This window comes from Chrysochloris asiatica, unplaced genomic scaffold, assembly GCF_000296735.1.
Source record: "Chrysochloris asiatica unplaced genomic scaffold, ChrAsi1.0 scaffold00009, whole genome shotgun sequence".
Classification (NCBI taxonomy): Eukaryota; Metazoa; Chordata; class Mammalia; order Afrosoricida; family Chrysochloridae; genus Chrysochloris; species Chrysochloris asiatica.
The window spans coordinates 18501088-18512202 of record NW_006408527.1 but is presented as its reverse complement, the minus strand read 5'-3'; the positions used below and the strand labels follow the sequence as shown (position 1 = coordinate 18512202).

General features: G+C 41.4%; 1 protein-coding gene across 1 annotated transcript; it reads right to left on the bottom strand.

The window, feature by feature from the left end:
- Positions 1-4879: 4879 nt before the first annotated feature.
- On the bottom strand, positions 4880-9784 carry PPP1R15B (protein phosphatase 1, regulatory subunit 15B). Its single transcript, XM_006834215.1, has 2 exons — positions 7922-9784; positions 4880-5101 (listed from the first exon to the last, which is right to left on the bottom strand). Exons 1-2 carry the CDS (start codon positions 9782-9784, stop codon positions 4880-4882), a joined length of 2085 nt encoding a protein of 694 aa, XP_006834278.1.
- Positions 9785-11115: the final 1331 nt, after the last annotated feature.

Below are 11115 nucleotides of genomic sequence, written 5' to 3'. Positions count from 1 at the left end.
TTAAGTCTCTCAACTCAAAATGGTACCCTGGGTAGTATGTTTGTTCTTTACTTCTATTGATATAGAAAAGTGGTACAATTTCCCTATCAGGATGGGCAGAGCAACAAACTTGGCTTAATGTGAATATACTTATTTTCATACACCTTCCTTGAAGACAGCTTTTTTGAATAAGATGGTTTAAAAAAAAAGTATAACTCTGGGCTATGAATACAGTATATCCTAAACAGTCATTATTTGAATTAAATGTTAATTTCTTTCCTACCTTCCAGCTGAGAAATATACTTTTAATAACTTTTCTTAATTAGCTAGGAGGATCCAAATGCTTGAATTAAGAAATCTATTCTTGCTGAATCCATTATAAGACTTATCATAACCCAAATGTTTGTCTTTTTCTTCAGGGTGTTTGTGTGTGTTCTTGTTTTTTTTTTTCCTGAAGATACCATCATATTGATTCACCATTATGAGGAAACATCATGATTCATACAAAGTGGCCATTATGCATAAGCATGAAAGAGAAACAGATATCCTTGCTGCTTAGGAGAAATATTATGCTAAGCATGAGTTTACTTCTGTCAATACTCAATCTATTTAATTGTTTTCTTTGTGGCAGAAGTGGACAGCTGAGGTCAATTTTAGAATCAAATCACTAAGAATAGATATACAGAGACCAGCGCTCACAGGTGGTTGCCAAGGATAGGCGAGGCGGAGAGAGGGGGGAAGAATTCTCAAGATAGTAGATATTTGTTTATTTTGGTGATGGATGAAGTATACACAACCTGACCTAAGTAAATGATGTCACTAAGAAGTATACAAGAGAAAAGGGCATTTTTGGTAAAGGATATGACAAATACAATTTTGTGGCAACACGAACCAACAAATATGATTGCTGTCGTTGTTGTTAAATGCCATCCAGTTGGTTCTGACCTGTATCAGCCCTGTATAGGGTTAAGTAGCAGCTGGTGAACTTGAACCACTGACTGTGTGGTTCAAATAAACTGCAGTTCAGCACACTAACCTGCAGCGCCATACAGTGACTCCATTATGTAAATACAAGCATGTGTGCATGGGTAGCTGTATCTACAGGTATATGTTCATAGAGGTATGTGTGCATTCATGTGTATCCATAAATTAAACCTCATATTTAGATATAATAAAAAGCCTCACCAGAGTGGCTTTCTGGGTTACAAGGTTTAAGCTCATAGTTTCTGAAACAACTCAAGTTACTTGGCATATTATGTGATGAGTAGAGTCCTGGTGTGGTGCTGTGGGCTAATGCATTAGACTGCAAAGTCGTTTGAACTGCAAGGTCGGTGGTTCAAGCTCACTAGCTGCTCCTTGAAAACCCTACACAGGATCGCTGTGGGTCAGAATCGACTCAACGGCACTTAACAACAATGTGGTGAGTAGTGCCTGGGGTCTTAAAAGCCTGTGAGTGGCCATCTAATATACAATTATTGATCTCTATGCATCCAAAAAATATATAAAGATACCTGAAGAAAAGTAGTCTACAGGACCAACCGTAAACACCATCAGCTTCGTCTACCCTGAGACCTAACTAGATGGAACCCATCTACCTACCACTTTCAGCACTTCTGATCAAAGCCACAATAGATGGATCCTGATTGGACATGAGGAAAACATGGAACAGAACTCAATTCTTTAAAAAGTTGAGGCTTACAGCACTGGTTGAGACTAGAAGACTCCAAAACAACTTCCCTGGGATACTCTTTAAACCGTACCGCAAAATTATTTCCTGAGCTAACATTTTAGCTAAATAATAGATTGACTTATAAAACAAAGATTATTGCCCGTGAGTAATAAACAAGCTCCTTTTTAAAAAATCATCTATATGAGACCAAATGTTCAAAAAGTAATCTACACAGATGAGAAGGGTAGCAGGCAAACTACTGAAAATGGTATAACTAGAAGAAATGAAAATGATAACACATTATATAATACCACTGAGCCATTTGTGCAGAAATTGTTAAATGGGAACTTAATTTGTTGTGCAAACTTTCACCTTAAACACAATCATCTCCTACATTCTATAAACGAAATTCTATACTAATTGTAATTTACAATTGTATTTATCCTTACTATCCCCTCTCCTTCATTAGATGAGGTACAATTTGGATGTCATAGAACCTTTTAAAACCACAGAAATCCACCCAAAACTTTTACATTTATAGTTATTATTAAGTGCTATTGAGTCAGTTTCGACTCATAGCAACTATGTCTAGGGCTTCCAAGGAGCAGCTAGTGAATTTGAACCACCGACCAGGTGATTAGCCATCCAGTATTTATCCTACAGTGCCATACCAGGAAAAATCTATCTAACACCTTTTAGTTATACAGTGCTTCTACAAAAATAACTGATTTAATCCTGAAAATCCTGTTCACTAATTCCAAACTAGTGTGAAATAGTATGAAACATACAATATAATGATGACCCAAAGTATCACGTAACATTTAATAATTGCAAATATATTTATTACAATTTACAGATTAGGTAAATTTTATACACAAATATAATTTCAATGATAAAATCCCAACAAACTGGTTACATTTAAATCATTAGATCATTTGAAGCCAATGTAGACATCTTCTAGTCCCAATTTCACCTTTCTTAAATTATAAAAAAATAAATCTCACAGTTTTGATTTCAAGTTAGATAAAGGGTGCTATTATCACATTCCAACACTCAGAATTTTACCTGTCTGTACAGTCTTTCACATGCTACATTGACACTTGAAGCACCATTATGAGACTTGCAATGTGTAAAATATTCCATCAAAACCTCCAAGGATTTTCTAAGATTGTGGGGGGGTTAACTGTTCTAAGATTGGTATGAAACAATTCTTGCTTTTTCCTTCAGTCCAACTTCAAAGTGGTCCTTTCTGTCTTTCTCATCGCTATCTATCCAGTTGTTTTAGAGGAACGGGGAGTCTATGGGAGAATTCCTAACCAAGTATTTACTAATTTGGTAGTAAGGATGGAATGCTAAGGGAACAATTTTCCAAAACCCACTGAATGTACAGATGCCCTGCTATTTCAAATACACAGATACTAGATTTCAGAAACACAACCTAAGTCTTTGAAATAAAATAATATGCTTCAGTCGAGTTTCAGAAAACTGCCAAACATGTTTTAAAAAAGCTTTTTTCAAGGCAAATGATGCCTGCTTTCCAACGGATGCAGTTGGTGCTTGAGAGTAGTTAGTGTTTTTATGGTATTACAGCAGGCTCTGTGAATGCATCCCTGTCATTGCCAAATGAGAATAAGGGCTCTGCAAAACTCTGCCCCTCTGTGGGGGTGTCGTCCTCTCAGTGTGTATATGTGTGGATATGTGTGTTAACACTGGAGGCAGTTCTTAGAGCAAACCAGACAGAAATAAAAAGATGACCAGGTAGATTTTAAACTGAGGTAGTATCTCTGTAAGTGTTTCTAATGAAACATTCATTCCCACACTGAAACAAGCTCAACGCTAAGAGGATATCTATGCTACTTGTGTCTTCCATTATCTGTGACAGGAGGTACATGGGCTAAAAACAGATTAGTAATGAGTTAGTTAACAGTCCCTCTTTCTTACAGATGCGCCCCATGTGGAACTAACTAACCAACCAGGCACAACCAGTCACTGAAAAGACTTTGACTCAAAAGTATGTTTTGGGCTAAAGACATTCAGACTGTCTAGTTGTTAAATCTATAGTTCTATCATTTTCTGAGAGAAGTCACTCCTTACTGTTGTTGCTCCCCCATTAAAATAGTGGAAGACAGTAAACTCGGACAGTGACTAAATCTGTCTTTTACATTTTAAGCTAGAAAATTCAGAACTGCCCATTCCCAAGTTTACAGTGTCACCCTGACAGGTTTTAAAAGTGACAGTGCTGAGGCATGAGATTCATTAACACTGGCATTTTTTGTTGAGAGGATGTACAGCAAAATCAAATTGCTCTGAGATAGCTCCTATCTTCTTCCTAGGAAAACTCTACGCCTTGAAGTTTAAAAAATAAATGCCTATGGGTGCAATTATTCCTTCTGACATCTCTTACAATTTCTACCTGTCAAAACTTACAAAGGACAACATTCAACTAGGCAGTACAATGACATACACAGAAGTCTCTCCACTGGGCAGTTTGCCTAGAAATAAATATATCGAATGTGAACATTTGGCAGAAAGATTCAGCATTCCCAAAGAAGGAAAGAGTACTGCACCTGTAGGTTTGTGACAGTCCTTGAAAATAACTTAGGTAGAACAGAAATGAAAACTAAAAACCCATCATACATTTCCAACCAGTCATTAAAATACATATATGACACAAGTTATTATACTTTAAATTGGTGGCTTGCTTATATAAGATTATATTTTTAGCCTTCAGGGAGAAGGAACAAATCACTGAAATAAAAAATATAGAGGAAACACAAAAGTCTATTAATTTCATAATGCTGCAATGAAAAAGAAAAAGCCCAAAGTGTTTAGACAGATATTCAAAATTAAATTAGAATTGAAACAAAGCTTTGCATCTATAAATATTGTTTGCTAAGAAAATAAGTTTTGAAAGTGCAAAAATCACAATGTAAAAGGTCCCCTTTACAGTTCAACAAGCAAAGTGTATTTAAAAATACATCAATTAAATTATCAAAGAAAAGTCTTCAAAAAGGGAAGGACTTAAAATAATCACACAATCCCATTTTCTAATCCTGGATATTTCTGAGTGGGACATGTTGTAAAAGAATATTAAAGTAGGCCACTGGGTCCAAGTTGCATTTCCTTTAAAAAGAATGCCAAAGGACAGCTGCCAATTTTTGTTTGTAAAAGAAACCTCTCAAGTCAGAGGTAGGGTATGTTGTGGCTAGAGGCTATCCCATCACCTTAGCACTAACAATGTGTGAAAAGATTAAGTCCTTTGAAGCACGTTTCTTGGAGTCTATTAAACATTCTTTCTCTGTGCTCAAATGTCAAGCAATATCCAATAGCATCTTCAGTTTCTTGAATTCTTTTCTGGAATCTGCACCCATCTCGTGCAAATTCTTCCCAGGGTCCTTTGCGATCCTCGTCACCACTTATATAATACTCAGTAACTTCTTCAAGAAAGGTTACCTAAAAAGACAAAGACAAGTTTAATAACTCTCTATTGTTGTTGTGAAGGTCAGTAATCTTTTATGCTTTCAGAATGTCACATATTTTACAGGAACACCTGGTCCCAAACATAACAGAGAACGTCTTTCATTTACACATACATATTGATTGACGGATTTATATGTATGTTGTATAAACATAAGCATATCCATTCCCCCTTGATTCCTAATTTTAGGAAAATAAATTCTAATGAAGAACTGAAATTTTCCTGTTATTAATTCCTGCTTTTTTTTTTTTCCATCCTTAAGGAAATATAGTTATAATATTCTTCCCTCAAAAAAGACCAGTTTCTAAAGAAAACCTTTCAGAAAGTCACACTAGAAGTTAATGCTTTTATTAAAGCACAAAAATTTGAACACTGTTTTCATGTCTTAAAAATTTTTTTTTCACTATTTAGTGGATTCCAATTTAGGCTCATGAATACATTATTTCTATTTTTGCATTATTAATTCTGTAATCATGTGAGAACATTACTTGGTAAACAAAGACCAGAAAAATTAATTTATATATTTCAAGACTGTGCTACTACAACAGACATCATTAACATTCAACCTCTCTTTATAGTTCCACTCAAAATGCTATCACTATCCAAGGGGCTTCAAAAAGTTCGTGGAAAAATTCCATCTTTAAATCACAATTTTTCCACCAACTTTTTGCAGGCCCCCTTGTATATACATGAAACTAAATATTTGAACATACAGAATGACATGTAATGAGCTGACAATCCTTTCCAATCCCTAATTAATTTCTAATTCAGAAATTTCTAAGATATCAAACTGCCAAAGTAAATGCCTGCTTTAAAGTCTGTTCAATCGTTACATCAGATAATCCCACTGTGGCCTACTGCTTTCATTCCCTTTACATCAGGCCTAGGAATGCCCCCGAGAACAATTAGGAGTATGTAACACCTTACTAAGTATTGCAGTCTAGTCATTACTCACATGCTGCACCACTAAAGTAATAATAGCAACAAACATTTATATAGTGTTTACATATGCCAAAGCGCTTTATAATTTTTAGCTCATGTCGACCTTAGGCAGTATGCACTATTATCAGCCTCCATAGTACAGATAAGGGAAAAAAGAGGCACAGAGAGGCTAACTGATTTGTCTAAGTCACACAGCTTCTAAGTGGTGTCATCAGGATTCAAACCCATTCTAGCTGCACAGTGTGCACTATGTTACACCAGGGTACAAAGCATTTTAAACAAATTGTAAAAACTTCACCCCACGAATTAGGCATCACCTCATTTTTCTCTTGCACCTAAAAATGGCCAGTAGTCAAAGGCAATCACATAACTTTACCACAGTTTATACGTCATCTTTTTGCAAGTTGTGCTTCTAACTCTTAGTCTTAAGTCTACTTACTTGCTCATTGTACTCCGAATGAAAAATGAAACCGTCCTCAGGTTCTGGAACAAAAAGTGCTACCATATAAAGGCAAAACAATGAATGAGGAGTTATTACTTCCTCATCTCATTTAAACCCTGCAATTACTCATACAGTAGATACTAGTACTGTTTCCATCAAGCAAATGAGTTCCTCACAGCCAGGAGAGGTTATGTGGTTTCCCAGGTCTGCTTGTCTCCATCTCTGGGCTAAACCACTCAGGGGCCAAGCACACCCGGCCCCGGATGCCACTGGCCCACTTGGTTCCTTACCTATCTGTTCTAAAAAGGGCAGAGAAAAACTCTTTTAACATTCCACTGACTCAAGTGAGACCTAAAATTTCATTTTTAACATGACTTGTTCTGCTTCTACAAGAAGATCAACAGATCACCACCATTTAGAAACATTTTGTACTCCTGGAAGAGTTGCAAAGAAGCTGGCCAACTGGAACTAACAGATCATGACCACGTGAGACTCCCTGATGCTGCTGCATCTGAGGTCAGTTAACCTACTCATTCCTTTCTCCCTCAAAATCTACAAAACAAAAAAAACCCTGTGTGTCCCAGGGAATTTTTTTTCCCAATTAATAACTTCAGTTGAAGTTACAGGAGACAAAGAAAAAGAAAGAGAAGGCAATTCAAAAGACTACCAAAATAAAATTAATTTGACAATATGCTGAAAGATTCAGTAAAATGCTTCATGAACTTTTAAGACAAGTCTGGGAATAGGAAGCAAGTACTCAAGAGAAACCAAAAAAGGGACCATTGTTGTTTACATAAGACTCCTGGTGTGGTGCTGTAGGAGACACACTGGACTGCGAACCATAAGGTCGGCAGTTCAAACCCACCAGCTGCTCCTTGGAAACCTACTACAGTCAGAACTGACTCAATGGCACTTAACAACAACAATCTTGTTTACATATGATTCCCAACTTATGGTTGGCCAGTACTAGTATACATTCTTTGTTGCTGTCAATCAAAGCCCTGTACATGTCCAAAAAGTATGATACCGAAACTAGTATTTTCTTTCCTGGCAAACAACCAGATCCATTTGATCTGGTGCCATTATCCCTTTACGTTCTAATGTACAAGAATGATGTAGATAAAATATTAACCATCATCATGTAAGTAAAATATTAACTGTCTGCCAATGACATACCATAGATAACCCTATTTTGACACTCTATGACTGTAACAGGACCTTCCGAAATCGTTAGAAAAAGTAGATTGTGCATATTTCTGTTCCTTGGGAAACCATAAGTTGAGCCAGCAGGGAAACTGCCAACTCATATAGAGGCTGTCCTCAAAAATATGCACAACATTCCTCCCACAAAGCCATCAAAATGGTCAGACACAAATGACCAGGCCTGGTAAGAGAAACAAACTACACGTACCTTTTTTCTTTTGATATGCCTATGTCTTTCCCCATAAAGCAGCTGGCAGTGTACCAAGTCTGGAGGGTCATTTTCTTGACTCCCTAACGGCTGCACCTTACAAGAAAGTAAAGTGTGACACTCAGACATGACCACCAAGGGTTCATTTGAGTCCCCATGGCCTTTCCGATTTTTCCCTGATGTTTGACAGGGAGCCTTAAAATTCAAAAGGTTGTAGGGGTCATCGGAGTGGCAGAAAGAGTTCCATAGTCTGAGACTCTCGGCCTCATCTGCGCTCGATTCCCAGTCATCTTCCTCTGCACAGTTAGGGTCAGGAGACTCGGGAAGCCTTCTTGCAGTCTGGGGAGAATTCTCTTCATCAGATTTGTCGGACAGATCCTTCTGGCAATCCCAGGGGTCTCCAGGCCCAGTGCTGGCAGCCGTCTGAATCGTCGCGGTAAAGTTCTGGGGATCATAAGGGTCGACACTGTAGAACGAATTCCAAAGGTGAAGCCCTTCGGCGTCTGAGTCAAGGTCTGACTCCGAAAGTGAGCTCTCGCTGTCAAACCCATCATCCTCCGCTTCCTCATCCCAATCCCCACCTTCCGAACCAGAACTTGACTCCTGGTCGCTGGACGCCCCTCCCAAAATGTAATCGATCAGTTTGTTACTACAGGCGGGTCGGGCAGACACCGGAAGGTCATCTTCGATGTCCGAGTCTTCAATTCCACTCAGTTGGTCCCCTGCAGGCTCTGTCTCCCCAGAGACCTCACAAGATAGGCAGCTTTCCAAATCGTCTTGTTTCTCCGGACCTAGGGGAAGTTCTTTAGCTAACGAGTCGTTTCCCTCCGTGACTTCCTGGGCGCTTTTTGGACTGGCTTCCGCAGGAGAAACCAACGGGGTCAGGTCCTTCCGGAGAAGGCTGTGCTCCTCCTCCAGACTGTGGTAACCATGGTCTTGGTCAGGGCTGGGTAACGCGGGCCCTTGGCTAGCCTGCTGCAGGAATTCCAGCCGTTTCATGCGCAGATGATGGATTTCGGGCAGTCCTTCTCTAGAAAGCGGGGGGCATCCCTGCCACGAGGCTGGAGTGAACTCAGCCTTCAGTGGCTGGGGGGGACACTGGTCATCAGCCAGACAGCTGCTCTCTGGAGTCAAAGTCTGACAATCCAAGAGCTCATCACTCCCCGCGCTGTCCTGATAATTGAGCTCCAGCCGGGGAAGGCAGTGCAGGTATGAGGGGGGCAGCAAATAGGAGACTACGTCCAAGTCGCTCAAACGCCGAATGTTGAGCGACCCAGAGTACAAAGAGCCCAGTTCAGGGTCCGAGAAGAGCCGGCCTCGAAGACTGCTGGGCAGCAGCTCCACCCTCCACAGCTGCTGCTCAAAAAGGAAAGTGTGCGCGGCCGGGTCCAACGCACCGCCCTTGGCTTTCAGTGCCAATTCCAGGTCTGGAGACGAGCACTGCCAGATGCCCTCCTCTAGCCAATCTAGGGGGCTGGCAGCCGAGTCGTCCGAAGGATCGAGCCGCAGCGAACTCCCAGATTTCTGGGCGGAAGGGTCAGCAGGTTTCTCCCGTCTCCCCAGGACTCTCAGGGCGCTGTAGCCTCCAGTCAACTCCAGCCATCTGGTCGGAATGAGGCCACCGAAAAGTTGGCTCCAAATCAGCAGCTTTTGCAACAAGCTAGGGAGCGGCGCAAAAACCTGGGAAAGTAGCTTCATCCAGAAGCTGGCCCGACCCTCGGTCTGGGGAGAGGAAGCCAGTTTAGGGTCCCCGGAGTTTACTGGGGAGACAGGTGTAGGGAGCTTGGAAGAAGAGCCTGGTCGTGTGCGCCAAGGGAAGAAGAAAGGCAGCCGGAACCGGGATCCGTGTGCTTGCGGCTCCATCTCCTCTCTCTTGGCAATCTCTCAGGTATGTGGAGCCCTGCTGCTGCAAGTCGGGGGAGATTCGGGAGAGACCTAAACAGTCTTAGCCAAGCCTAGCGGAGCAGTAGGTGCTCCAGGCCGATTCCCGGGCCAGCAGAAGAGCCACAGAGGGAAGGGGTTTCGGCAGCAAGCGACAGACCACAGCCCGGAATGGCAGGAGCAGGACGCAGCAGCTGCGGCAAAATCCATTCTGGCGAGGAAGGAGGTATCTTAGTCGGTTCGAGTCTTCACCACCATAGACATAAGTCGTTTCCAGAAGAGAATGGCCGTTAAAAAGCCCCTTCGACTGTTAAAAGAAACACCGGAAGGTATAAGAAAAGCTCACAGGCGGGGATAGAAGCAAAGACCAAAATGGCCGCAGAGCGAGGGCCGAGCAGGACAACTCTAGACAACCGGATGAGACGAAGGGCTGCTGGGGCGTCTACGCCGCCAGTTCCGTGCCGCCAAACGTCACTCGCAGAGCACCAGGGGGGGCGGGTCTCAACACACACTTCCGTGTGGCCGCTGATTGGTGTATCCCATTCCCCTGTCGGCTTCCTTACTCTCGGTAGATTGAGTGCATGCGGGAGGTTGCATCAGCCAGGCCCCTCGGTATGCGCGTGCGTAGTTGTTGCCCTGTGGTCTCCTAGGAGATCTTCGGACTGTCCTCTGCGCTAAAGAGGAGTTCTGGGGAAGGTGGTGTTTCAAGATTACGGGAGAATTCCCTCGAGTCCTAATATTCACCCAATTGTATAAATTTATCTTAGGTATCGGGGTATTTTTGAGATATGAATAGATCATCAGTCTGAGATCTTCGTATAGGCTAAGTACTGGACAAAGCTGTGTAGTTACACTCCAAGTGTTCAAACACTTTAATTCTTAATTGGCAAACGAATCATTCTTATGTAATCTCGCTCTTTCGGTTTTAGGGCTCCTGGAGTCCTGTTGTGGAGCTGCGGGTTAATTCACTGGACTGCAAAGTCAGTTTGAACCACAAGGTCAGTGGTTCAAGCTTACTAGTCGCTCAATGGAAACCCTATACAGGGTCGCTGTGAGTCAGAACCGACTCTATGGCACTTAACAAGAAGAAGTAACTAATAAATCCTGGTGTGGTGCGTGGATTAATGCCCTGGACTGCAATGTCTGTTTGAACCTCAAGGTTTGTCAGTTCAAACTCACCAGTCCCTATGAGTCAGAGCCGACTTGTAGGCACTTAACAAGCACCTCTTTAACAATGCCTGGGATCTAGGTTTGAGGTCCTGTTCTCAGGAACACTTCCCTTGTGTGGTGTCTCACTATTAGACTATCTCCTT

Excerpts from the sequence above, each read along its gene's own strand:
- PPP1R15B (XM_006834215.1), bottom strand. The coding sequence starts at position 9,784 with ATGGAGCCGCAAGCACACGGATCCCGGTTCCGGCTGCCTTTCTTCTTC. Across the intron at positions 5,102-7,921 it reads GGCATATCAAAAGAAAAAAG|GTAACCTTTCTTGAAGAAGT; the intron begins GTACGTGTAGTT and ends TTGTCTTTTTAG.